Here is a 13,894-nt window from a genome sequence, read left to right as displayed (position 1 = left end):
TATGTGGGACAAACAGCAGTTTGGTGAGTGGATCGCTGATCTCAAAGCGTGCTGTCAGAAGTAAAAAATTAAACAAGAGGAACGATAAACACTTTGCTAAGAATCTTCCAGCAGTCTGCCTCTGCACCCAGTTGGGAGTACAGGTGTGACAGACGGGGCTCTGAAAGCCACTTGCAGTCAAACTGGTTCCTAACTAGCACAATCACCTGGTCCTTTTAACAATGCCGCTCTTGTTCTGCAGGCGTGGCATCCACAGTTCTCTACAACAGCAACAACAAGAGAAAAGAAAAAACGTACACGTGTTGTTTCTTTTCAAACTGCATATCCCTCACAACTGAGGCACTTTGGTGTGAGACCCACCACAGTGTTGTGCTTGCTTTTAACCTTTTCCCGCTCATCTCCTCTCTTCCTTCTCTTGCTGATCACAATACGTGACGAAACTCTCCCCCCTTCTTTTCCCATCGGTCTCTCTGCACTCCTCCTTCCTATGCAACTTGAGGCTCCAACATGACCTCCCTCTGCTGCTGTCGAGTCAGCCTACGCCCTGCTGGGGTTGGAGCTCGGCTTGCCTTCGTAGCCGTACAGGAAAGTAGCCGCGATGACCAAAACGGCTCCGAGGAAGAACACGCTGTATGTGGCAACAAACACTACTGTAAGCTCCAGAAATTAGATGACGAGACAAACTCTGGGGAAATAAAAATGGAGAGAAAAGGACTGTTCTTTTTACCTTGTAGGGACGAAGTCCTGCAGCCAGAAGTACGATATAAGTGTTGACAGGATGATGGAGAGCGATGTAGCAAAGCCTTTCAGGATGTTGTCTGCATACTTGATGACCGCTGCTATGACCAGACCACCCAGCGCCTGGAGAAACAACAAACACACGGACACAGATGGACAAAGGCATGACCTGAAGGGGCCACCAGAAAGTCTATATCCACTAAAGCTCAGTCTGTTCCCCCAGAGACATGATGACTTGTTTCAGCTCTGGTGGAAAACATGTTGCATCCCTTGAGTAAACGTTACCTGCAGGGCTACGACAGCCCAGGTGAGTGTGTTGTACCCCTGAAACATCCCTGACTCCTTCACCCTCTCCCCATCGTAGGCCAGCATCCCAAAGAGGCCGAACACCAGGCCGAACATGCCTGGAAACACACGGATGACCCGTTGGAGAGTTCAAACAAGAAACATTCCCAGTTAAATGCAAAGATGACGACAACAACAACGGATATAGTCTCTCGGTTTAGTTTTTTTATGCTTTATTGTGGATTATTTACTTTGTCATTTTTCTGGGTGAAGACACGAGCTGTGACGTTTAACGCAGAGGAAAAAGTTCACAGAAACCGCAGGAGACTGAACACGTGCTTCACACGTCCCAGGATAAAAATAAACCAGACAAGAGCATTCATCTTAACGGAAATATATATTAACACCCAGCTGTGTAACAATATGTGTGTGTGTGTGGGGGGGGGGGGGGGGGGGGACAAACACACCTGGGAGCTTTATTTAGATTTACAGATAGTTCCTACATCACAACGTGCCCAACGACACATGTACTGAAGCTGTGGACGGACACTGACCGAGCTGGATGTTCCGGACCCAGACACTTTGCTTGCTCTCCTTCAGGATCTTCTCAAAGTAAACGCCCGCGAAGCCGCTGGAACAGCACGCTACCAGAACCGCCATGACCCCGACGAACTGGGAGCCTGCAGAGGGGGCCTCCTTCTCAGTGCCTGAGGCAGAATCAGAGGGCCACTATGAGAGCAAGCAGAAGAACAAAATGATTTTAACGTTTACCAAAACATTTATGATGTATATTCATGTGGCCACGTCTCCACCCCCAACAACAGTTTACCTCGTGAGTTTTTGATGCTATGACAAAGTCCGAATCAATTTCAGATTTCACGAAGCATCAATACCACCAAATACACAGAAACAAAAAAAGCGCAACATGTTTAAAGCATTGAAATGGCACGGACCTTATTTAGAGCTGAGGAGGTGTCAGGATGGAGTCGAATATGAGAAAGGTGTGGATTTATGAGAGAAGCAGACTGAGTTCATCTGCACGCTTGCTGCACTTGTAGCAGGGACACTTGTTTTTACACTCACTGAAGGGGCACCAGGTCAGCCATCCACCCTTTAATAATCAGAACTCGGTCACTGAAGTAGCATCTGTTCATTAGAGAGAACCCTTCATCATAATAAATAAATAAATATTCACCCAAACGAGGAGACCGAATTGGTCTTTAAAATTGTATTATAAAAAATAATCAATAATAAAAAATATAAAGCACAAATAAAAAATAAGAATTTAGATGAAACTAGTTTGAAGATGTAGTTGTCGAGTGAATACTTAGACTTGATTAAACAATAAGGATTAATTCATTCTCTTGTCCAAAACAAAAATAGTTCTCGGGACAGAATTTATTTTGTTTTATATGCACAACAACTCAGATAAAGTTTAACTATTCGACAAACAGTTTGGAACTTGGATGAAGAGAGATTTAATGTGACCAGGTTTATTTACTCATTTCTGTTGGACCTTGGAGTCAACGGAGGGTCAGCTGAGGTCAGCAGCTTATCCACGAGGCTGAGGGTGGCAGGGGTGAAACAGGCCTGGCTTCTTTGGCGGACGAGAAGTATTCCCAAGCTTGTGTCAAAGTTGTAAAGTAAGCCTTGCAGTAGGCCTGTCACGATAACAAATTTTGCTGGGCGATTAATCGTCTTAGAAATTATTGCGATAAACGATAATATTGTTTGAAATTTGACAATAATTGGTAATTACTGTCAAATTTAAGAAAAATGTTCAATTTGTTTTGAGTGTAGTACCTTTTTTGACCACCGGATGGCAGTATAAGACAGTTTGAACCGAAGGATGGATAGTGAGGGAGCGAGCAGCATGTCTCTAAAAAAATGGGAGGGAGGCCCCTTGACGTGCATGGGCCATCTCTCCTTCCTTTTTTTTCAGTTCTCTAAATGGCGGCTGCTCTGTGTGGTTAGGCCTGTCACAATAACAAATTTTGCTGGGCGATTAATTGTGCCAGAAATTATTGCGATAAACGATAATATTGTTTGAAATTTAACAATAATTGTCAAATTTTTGAAGAAATGTTGATTTGTTTGGCACGTAGTAGTGTTGTGGTCAAGACCACCTAACCCGAGACCAAGACAAGTCAAGACCAGAGTGTACCGAGACCAAGACAAGACCAAGACTTTTAGGGTCCGAGACCAAGACAAGACCAAGACTTTTAAAGTCCGAGACCAAGACAAGACCAAGACCGAGGGAGGGCGAGACCAATTCGAGACCAAATCCACAAATAAAATAAAAAAATAAATAAAATGTTATTATAAAATATTTTTATAAAGTTATGAGCCTTTTTAATGTGTCAAAACTGATGATTTTACCAGACAGTAATGTTTTTACGTTTTTAAACAGTGTTGTTTGTGAAATGAATTTTGTACTGCAATGTCTTTTGTACACAACTTGTGCATGCTTACTTTAATTTATTTAAACTCTAATTTAAGTGACCCATTTTGATCCTAATAAAACAAAACTCAAGATGCATTTACCTTCTTTTGGTCTCTTGAAGTCAACATGAAATACTGGGCAGTATAAATGCAGTCTTTAGGATTAAATTGGAAACTTGAAGTCAGTTACTTTCTAAAATTGTTTAATTTTCATTTAGACTTGTGTATTTGCTTGGGGATCTTCCATTGTATGATCCAAGGCACATTAAGAAAAAAAACACAGTATCATAAAAACCACCCAAGAAAACTTAGTAGCTTATTCATATTCATAAAGTTTCAGAGAAATAACTGCACTGCAGGCAGCCAGGAATGTGAACAAAAACTACTACAGAAAGAAAACCACGAGGCTAATCAATTTCAACGTTGCAGCTATACAAAGCAACACAAAGTTTGCCCGATGCATAACTACTTCAAAAAAATCCCACTTTGGCTGTGGCTGCATTTTGGAAGGAGTCGACGGGGGAGAGGACAGCCCCCGGAGGGCAAAACGTCAGTCTTTGTGGGCTGTAGAGATGCACTTTCTGCGTAAATAATGAAATTGATGGCTGTGTGACTGTGACATCATTCTGTTGCCCTGCCTTGTATTCCAGGAACCTAAAAAATGCAAAGGAGGAATCAGTATATCTGGTCATGAACATCAATTACATCAAAAGAACACTTAAAAATAAGTAGCAACTTCATAAATGTATGTCAAATATATCCTCCATTGTTTATCATAAGCAAAAATTTAACTTAGAAAAATCTAACAAAGTTAAATTGGGTCCTCTGGATGGGTTTAAACAATAAAAAATTATACAAATGTTTTGTCTTTCATCCAAAAGACTTCTTCAATATGAGGAGCTATATTAAACTCAAGAGCTACATTTTCAGGCCAAGACTCTGCGGTTTACACTCATCTCCAGACCAGCGGTCACTCTTTCAGGGATGAAGATGTTCACATCCTTGATAGAGAGGAACGATGGTTTGAGAGAGGAGTAAAGGAGGCCATCTTTGTGAAAAGAAACCATCCATCTTTAAACAGAGGTGGAGGCCTCCGGGTTCAACTGTCCCCCTCTTACAATGCTGTTATTGCTAGTATCACTCAGCCCCCGGTGAAGGCAAGCAGCCATCAGGGTACTAACAATCCATCATTAGGCTGATGGTCCTCCTTGAACATGTGAGCAGCTAGTTTCATCAACAACAAACGGTTGGTCCACTGTGAGGAGGCACTATTTATAGGGCTGAGCTGAATGCAGCTCCTCAGCCTGAGGAAGTCTTTCGGACGAAAGACGAAATGTTTCTACCTTTTATTTTTACTTTTTTAACACGCCCAGAGGACCTGATTTAACTTTTTAAGATTTTTCTACCTGGGTGATTGAGCATGCATCAGGACATATTAAACACAGTTAGCACCTTCTCACAGTGGATCAACCAGTTTGCCAAATATGCTAAGGGAGACCATCAGCCTAACAATGAATCGTTGGCACCCTGATGGTTGCTTGCTATTCACAGGGGGCTGAGTGATACTAGCAATATCAGCGATGTAAGAAGAAGACAGTCCCTCTTACAATGAAGTCTTTTGTTAAGAAGTCAAGTAGTCTTTTGGATGAAAGATGAAACGTTTCTACATTTTGTTACCACATGCCCTGTCCCCTCAGTCTCTCAAAGTTAACAGTGAATTTGTCCTTATGCATGCTCAATAACCCAGGTAGAAAAATTTAAAAAAGTTAAATCAGGTCCTCTGGGAGTGTTAAAAGAAAAAAAAGGTAGAAAAAAGCTGTGCAGATAATATTCTACTTTTTTTCTTTTAACACACACTCAGAGGACCTGATTTAACTGTATGTAAACAGTGAATTTGCTTACTTCCCTTAATATGTTAATTATATCAGTGTTATAAAGTAAAACTCATTTAAGGGCTAAACAAAGCGGGTCTGAGTCTGACACACATTAATTAATTTAGATGTATTTAGATTTAATGTCGATGAATTACTTTTTCAACTTTTTGTCCCTTATTTTAGTATTTGTGATGCATGCTTTGGTATTTGTTGTTGTTATTTTGTTGTTTGTTTTTGGCGAGTCAAGACTGTTTTCTTCGTCCTAAGCAATTCACTGCATTGTTGTCGACCTTGTGTTGATTTTGCATATGACAAATAAACCATACTTGATAAAACGTTCTGTTTGTATTGTTCTTGGAAGAGAGGTAGATTGATAACGTTAACTAGCTAGCTTTACTAGCATCACTTACACAAAGCTGCGGCGCTTACCTTTCTTTGTGCTTCCTTTCCAGGTGTCGATAAAAGTTGGATGTAGTCCCGACAGAAACATACTCTTCGTGACTCAAATAGCCAAACTTTATAACAGCAGATTTAGAAGACATCTTCTCTTGTTCTAAACACAAACAAGTCTAACTTTTCTTCCCTGACGCTTGCGAGTGAAAGGAGGTGGGCTCGGTGTTGCCAGATAGAGTCGAGATTTTCCAGCAAAAAAATCGGTTAAAAACCGCAACATCACACAAAAACCTGCACAATCTATATTTGTTACAGTATATTTACTTTTTGAACACAAACCCACATCAGTACAAGCCAAGGTAATTTAACAATATGTGGCAAAACGGAACAGTCCAACAAAAATCTTCCCAGAGTTCCCAGCAAAATCAGAACGAAAACTGGCCAATTGGCAGTAAACCACCCAATCTGGCATCACTGGAGTGGTAACAAAAACATGTAGCTAGCTGCTATGAGTCACGTTATCGCTTGAATTTGAATCGGTATGTTTTGCATCCAGTAAAAGCAAAGATGTTAACAAATAAACTGGACAATATTCTGGCAATTTAGTGATATTTTCACAGTTGTGGTCTTGACTGGTCTTGGAAAAAAAATCCCGAGTCCTCAATGTCCGAGACCGTGACAAGACCGAGACCAAATGCGGTCGAGACCGAGACAAGACCGAGACCGTCAAAAAGTGGTCTCGAGACCGGTCTCGAGACCAAGACCGGTCTCAAGTACTACAACACTAGCACGTAGTACCTTTTTTTGACAACCTGATGGCACTATAAGACTGTTTGAACCAAAGGATGGATAGTTGAGCTGCCTGTCTCTAAAAAAAATGGGAGGGAGGGCCCTTGATGTGACATGCGCTGACAAGGGCTGACATGGTGACATGGCGGACGCTCAGTGTGGTTTGAGCTCTTTAGCATAGCATTTGTCACACAAAGCTTTGGAAAAAAAAATCAGTAAACAAGTTCTCAGCTTCTTTTTGCAGAGAAAAACAACTTTTTAGACGAACCCCCCCGAGGTTGGCCTGTTAGCTTAGCTCGTAACGTAGCTTCTCAGCTTAGCTGTTTTTAATGTTCCAAAAACACGGTTTTGGATGGTTAAAATAGATGTTAACGAAAAAAGAGAAAGGGTAGGGTCAGTGAAGAGTACCAGAGTTGAGCCTTTTGTCATCCAGTGTCTTCAGTAGAAAGAGAGAGACACAAAGAAACGATGAAGCTGATAAATGAAAAGGAGGTCGATAATTTTCATTTATCATGCGATTAATTGATTTATTGTTTATCGTGACAAACCTGCCTTGCAGTGGAAAAAAACTTTTTCTTTTCTTAATTACCGTATCTCCTTTTATTTGGCTTTGACAAAATAGTTCCTTAGCAAAACATGCTTATTTTTCTCAAGAGTAATGAAGACGATAGACAACACAAAAACACATCTGGACGGGGAAAAACCGGAAGACGGACTCAGAACTTTGGAAAAGTGTAACTTTTATGAGACTCATCAGATTCAGTGACAGTCCTGGAATTTCCACACCGTTTGGACCGTATGATGTGTAAGAATTCAGTCTGCCTCCATAACTTTACACACACTTCTTCATGCTACACACTGACTGTACACAGAGCCTGAATTTAACCAGTTTTTACACCAGTGGCAATCAGACACTTCATACTGGGAGTTAAAAACACGTTGCACAATTGAACACGGTGGGACAGGGAGGGGTGTGATCTGGAAGGAAGCATTTGGCAGACATGTTTCTTCACTCACTATGATTGAAACCATATTTCTCCTTAGGTTTATCTCACCGACACATCTGTCACCTCTACAGCAGATACAAACACCTAAAGTACCAACACCAGCGTTTCGATGGCTTTTACAGAAGGAGGCACCAGCTTTACTACCTCACTCACTGATTTACTGCAAGCTGTGGACTTGTGATAACATTTCTTTAGTTTTCTCTGCAGAAAAGTGAGTAAGTGTAAAGCAGAAAAAAGCAGAGCCTCCGCCAACTGAACCTTGCCAATTTCCAGAAAAAGATAAACGCAAAACGGGCAGTAACTGTCAAAACAAGCCGTTTGGATCCCAACTCGATGGCTTGGATCAACTAAAACATTACATAAACTCTGTGCAAAGCAGGACCTTAAGTCTCTGGTGATTAAATTCACAGTCAGGCGACTGAATTTATTTCGCTGGTACCTGAAATTCACACACAGGCATCTTGTCTGTTGTGCTGAGGTTGTTAAAAAACGGCTGCACACAGAAAGTTTCCTCTGTTCCGTGTGCTGTAGTAAGCTGGAAACTGGATGTTAATGCAAAAAAGGAGAAGTGTGGGGACAAGTGAATGCACTGCAGCTAAAGCAGTTTCTATTTCCCACATTAAACATGTCAGGATCATTTCAGTGCGTTTCATTTGATGGATAAAGATGCAATTTGCTTCCACTCCACCTGCACAATATCAAACCCTCCTGAGTGAAAAGCAACAGCAAAATAAATTGAAAATAGGGACAAGTGAAAATTTCTATTGAAAAAAAAGAATGATATATTTAGACTCGCCTCCAAAGGCAAAAGGATGGTTATGTTTTGCCTGTGTTTGTACCATTAGCAAAATATCTCATGAGCCACTGAATAAAATGTAATAAATCTCAAAAAGCAATCACTGGATGTATCTACAAATGTTTAACTTTTGGAGTCAACCTCATTCAAGATGGCCGCCAAAGCTAACTGATCTTAGAAAATGCAAAAAAATGTATAATTCAGACAATTTGACAGAAATAGAGCTAAAAACCTGGTGTGGTAGCAGCTGAGCATCATCCCCAATGCAATCGTTCAAACAAAACATATTGTGCAACATCTACCCTAAAACTTTTAACTGTGAGTCAATACTGTCCGTTAGCAAAATATCACATGAGCCACTGAAAGTAATTAGTGGATGTACATCTATAACTCAACAGTTGGAGTCAACTCAATTCAAGGTGTCTGCCACAGCTTAATGACCTTAGCCAACACAAAAATGGCTACAAGTCAGTCCAGTTTACAAATACCGAGCTAAAGTTTGGTGTGGTAGTAGCAGAGTGTCACCCCTAAGTGGTCTTGTGAGCGTTAACACATCTCACAAGACCACATGAAACGGCGCACAACTTTATTTATAAGGTTTGACCAAAACAGCTATAATTCCTTCCCTCTGCATCAAAAAAGTATCTACATTTTAAACTCTCGTATTAAATGCTGCGGGTGATTCTTTCAAAGAACGCTGAGCCGCCAACTGGAAGTTTAGTAGTTTCCTCCTTTGGTGACTGATGGCAACAAATCCAAATGCAAACACAGCAATCCCTTGATTACATGTCAGAGTCACATGTTTCAAACTGCTCTTACTAGAGTCAAATTTAGATTTAAGACCTAAACGCAATTCAACTTTAATGATAAATGTTTATCATCCAAATGTTCTTCAATTATTTTTAACAGCAAAAGACTTATTTAAAAACAAAATTGTGGCCAAGACAGAAGAAAATGTAATTTAATGACACTTTTTCCCCGATTACAAATATTTAGCAACGGCTCTATCTTTTAAATAATAAATAAATAAATAGTATGCATTAGTAACCTAACCTTTAACTGTTATATTTCTCACTGACGGGTTTATACCGAGTTTCTTATTTTTGACTGAACCACAGAAAAGCAGTGATAACAGATCCTGAACTTTCACCTACATTACCTTTTTTTTTTTTTTTAACCAAAAAAACCTCAAGGTAAATTAAAAAAAACTACACAAGTCTTTATAATGTGTTATTTCGAAACTGACAAGTTTATTAACACACAATACCTCAGACACATCCTTCAAAAGCGATGTTGAAAAGGGAAAAGACTGTGGGCTTTGTTGCGTTTTCACCCTTTCTAATGACCCCCAGAGAGCGGAGCTGTAATCCTTCCAGCTCTGGTAAATGTATAAGCTCGCTCCCATCCCTGTAGTTATCTAACAGTAAAAGTAGGACTATTCTGCAATGCCTACTTAATTTAACATCTGTTATAAGTACTTTTCTATTAAAGCTGTTTTGTTCACTTGTTTCTTTAAGTTGAGGCAAATGTAGTTTTTTTCTACAAGCAGTCATTGTAAAGAAGAGACATAAATATGCACCATACCTGAACAAGAGCCACTCCGGCCATCAAGATCAGCAGGGAGAGCCACTGGTAGACTCCCAGCCTGCGGCCCAGCATGGACACAGAGAACAGAGCTGTGGTCAGTATCTTCAGCTGGTATGTCACCTGATGGACACAAAGTGGGAAAACTTAAACGCAGCTTGCTACAATGAAACAGATTCAAACAATGTTGTCTTAAGCAGCTCATCTAGCCTCGGTCGTACCTGATACGTGGCTGCGTCCAGGTTGGACAGGGCGACGTACAGCAGGTTGTTCTGCAGCGTGTAGATCCCTGAAGGGATCGCCAGCTTCAGTGTTTCGATGGGTTTGTGCAGGATTTCCTGACGAAGGACGCTGTTCAGAGCTCTCACACTGTAACCTGAACAAATGGAGTAAGACCAGTTAGACGCGCCAACATTTAGTTGGGTAAACTTCAACTGGATGTGAAAATGTATAGAAAGTACGACATTAAAGCCATTTTTACATTGAATCCACCACACGTTTGAGAAAGCATCTGCATTTATCTAACAGCTTTTTTATTGTGGGATGAAGTGCTTCTGAAATATTGTGAAACTGTATAAAGACATTCCAACAATAAAACGTAACAAAGAATTTCAAGTTAAAACAACTTCAACAGTTTTCAAGGCATGAACAAACAAATAAATCCTTTTATTTTTGCAGTTTGGTTTCTATGAGCACAAATCCATTTATTTATGAATTATTTAATGCTCTAAGGTTTTGTAATGAAATACTTCAGTAACTGTTTCTATCAGTATTTGTACAGAAGAGTACTTCTTCCACTGTCACTCACTGTGCTCTTTGAACACGAGCAGCACGCACGCGACGATCTTCATGACTTCCGCCACCACCACGGCGGAGGAGGCCAGGTACCGCGGCCCCTCGGCCTGCAGGGTGCGGGAGTACCTCATGGTGAGCACCAGGGAGGTGGTCTGGAACACCAGCACGCCCAGAGAGAGGTACTTCAGCCGGGACGAAGCCATGCCTTCGGCTCGTTGAGAAACTGGAAAAACAAGGTCAGTGAACGCACCGTGTGGAGCTAAATGAATGAGAAGTAACAGGTGGGCAGAGACGGATGGACTCACCTTTTCTTCAATCGCCTTCACACGTTCGTCTCTGCATTAAAGTGAACCCCTCGGTGTAATGTGTACCTCCGTGGTCTTTATTTCTATTTGACACAGAATGACAGACAGACGCGGTGGTGGACCCAGCTGTCAAAACAGCAGCTCCGCGACTGTCCCACGACCGCCCGTCCGTCGTTTGACGAACATTATCTCTTCAGGTTCTTTTGACAGACGGTCACAACGTATTGTGTCATTACAGTTCAACTATCCACCGCCAAACAACGATTAAAAACACGGTGGGTGGAAATAAGAGTCACCAGGAAAGGTAAACTCATAGTAAAATCCCTTGCAGCTTCCGTGTTCTGTCTTCTTCTTCTCTTGGGTTCAATGGCGGTGGGCGAACTAGCCAAAGGTGCACTACCGCCACCATCTGGACGACCGGAGGAATGCAGCGAAATGTCAAAAAATGCTGAAGTGGCTGAAGTCTATCAATCAACCTTTATTTAGACAGGTAAATCCCATTGAGCCTCGAGGACTCATTTACAAGAGAGACCTGATTTCAACAAAGAAAGATGACAACAATGGACAACAGCAACAACAATAAACAATTATAAAAAGTCATACTGCAGGGTTTTTTTTTTGTTTGTTTTGTTTTTTTACAAATAGGATGGCTAAAAGGAAAAGGTAACAAAAAAAACAGCTAGATTCTAAGGCAAATGTAGAAAACTAAAAACAGGAACATGTCTGCATTGGTCCCTGCCAGGAGTCCAACAGATTCTTAAAGCCACTTACATCTGTGTAAACACTTACATACTGTACATCAACTTTAATGTACAGTATTGGTACGTATTTATTCCCAAATAATTAGAGTAAATTATGCATTTAAAAGGGATGAGAATCAGCACCTCCAAATCTGAGGCCATGGTCCTCAGTCGGAAAAGGGTGGATTGCTCTGTTTGGGTCGAGGGTTCTGCCTCAAGTGGAGGAGTTCATGTATCTTGGGGTTTTGTTCACGAGTGAGGGAAGAAAGAAGCATGAGATTGACAGACAGATTGGTGCAGCATCTGCAGTATTACAGTAAGAGGGAGCTGAGCTGTAAGATAAAGCTCTCTGTTTACCGGTTGGTCTACGGTCCTACCCTCACCTATGACCATGAACTCTGGGTATAGTGACTGAAAGAATGAGAACACGGTGACCATTTTCACCATTAAATAAATGTATAATAAATGTGACAGGTCAGTGGTGATGTATAATAAATGCGACTTATACGCCAAAGTGACTTGTATATGTATTTTTTCCTCTTCATAATGCTTTTTAGACTGATGTGACTTATACGCCAGAAAATACGGTATATGCTGCACTTATATCCAGTACATAGTGCTGAAGACAAATTCATAGGCTACAGCTTGTTTGTGTTCTTAATGGTCAGGGACCATGTGGGTAAACACTAATCTCAATATACAAACCGGATTCCAAAAAAGTTGGGCCACTAAACAAATTGTGAATAAAAACTGAATGCAATGATGTGGAGATGGCAAATGTCAATATTTTATTTGTAATATAACATAGATGACAGATCAAAAGTTTAATCTGAGTAAATGTAACATTTTAAAGGAAAAATACGTTGATTCAAAATTTCACAGTGTCAACAAATCCTAAAAAAGTTGGGACGAGTAGCAACAAGTGGCTGGTAAAAGGAAATTGAGCATATAACGAACAGCTGGAAGACCAATTAACACTAATTAGGTCAACTGACAACAAGATTGGGTATAAAAAGAGATTCTCAGAGTGTCAGTGTCTCTCAGAAGCCAATATGGTAAGAGGATCACCAATTCCACCATTGTTGTGCAGAAAGATAGTGCAGCAATACCAGAATGGTGTTACCCAGCGTAAAATAGCAAAGACTTTTAAGTTATCATCATCAACCGTGCATAACATCATCAAAAGATTCAGAGAATCTGGAACAATCGCTGTGCGTAAGGGTCAAGGCCGTAAAACTCTACTGGATGCTCGTGATCTCCGGGCCCTTAAACGTCACTGCACCTCAAACAGCAATGCCACTGTCAAGGAAATAACAGAATGGGCTCAGGAATACTTCCAGAAAGCATTGTCAGTGAACACAATCCACCGTGCCATCCGCCATTGCCAGCTGAAACTCTACAGTGCAAAGAGGAAGCCATTTCTAAGCAAGCTCCACAAGCTCAGACGTTTGCACTGGGCCAGGGGTCATTTAAAATGGAATGTGGCAAAATGGAAGACTGTTCTGTGGTCAGATGAGTCACGATTTGAAGTTCTTTATGGAACACTGGGACGCCATGTCATCCGGACCAGAGAGGACAAGGATAGCCCAAGTTGTTATCAACGCTTCGTTCAGAAGCCTGCATCACTGATGGTATGGGGTTGCATGAGCACTTGTGGCATGGGCAGCTTGCATGTCTGGAAAGGCACCATTAATGCAGAGAACTATGTTCACGTTCTAGAACAACATATGCTCCCATCTAGACGTCATCTCTTTCAGGGAAGACCCTGCATTTTTCAACACGATAATGCCAGACCACATTCTGCAGCAATCACAACATCATGGCTACGTAGGAGAAGGATCCGGGTACTGAAATGGCCAGCCTGCAGTCCAGATCTTTCACCTATAGAGAACATTTGGCGCATCATAAAGAGGAAGGTGCAACAAAGAAGGCCCAAGACGATTGAACAGTTAGTCTGTATTAGACATGAATGGGAGAGCATTCCTATTTCTAAACTTGAGAAACTGGTCTCCTCTGTCCCCAGACGTCTGTTGAGTGTTGTAAGAAGAAGGGGGGATGCCACACAGTGGCAAAAATGGACTTGTCCCAACTTTTTTGGGATTTGTTGATGCCATGAAATTTGGAAACAACAGATTTTTCCCTTAAA

At 41.1% G+C, this 13,894-nt stretch overlaps 1 protein-coding gene across 1 annotated transcript; it reads right to left on the bottom strand.

The window, feature by feature from the left end:
- Positions 1-413: 413 nt before the first annotated feature.
- slc35a3a (solute carrier family 35 member A3a) lies at positions 414-11,360 on the bottom strand. The gene is made up of 8 exons (XM_037674771.1): positions 11,009-11,360; positions 10,717-10,926; positions 10,130-10,284; positions 9,909-10,031; positions 1,578-1,752; positions 1,024-1,142; positions 728-861; positions 414-628 (listed from the first exon to the last, which is right to left on the bottom strand). The coding sequence occupies exons 2-8, from the start codon at positions 10,904-10,906 to the stop codon at positions 538-540; spliced, it is 987 nt and encodes a 328-aa protein (XP_037530699.1). The 5' UTR covers positions 10,907-10,926; positions 11,009-11,360; the 3' UTR covers positions 414-537.
- Between the last annotated feature and the right edge of the window lie 2,534 nt (positions 11,361-13,894).

The sequence above is a fragment of the Nematolebias whitei genome, chromosome 3 (assembly GCF_014905685.2).
Source record: "Nematolebias whitei isolate Nwh7 chromosome 3, NemWhi1, whole genome shotgun sequence".
NCBI classification, from domain to species: domain Eukaryota; kingdom Metazoa; phylum Chordata; class Actinopteri; order Cyprinodontiformes; family Rivulidae; genus Nematolebias; species Nematolebias whitei.
This window is presented reverse-complemented; position numbering and strand designations above follow the sequence as displayed.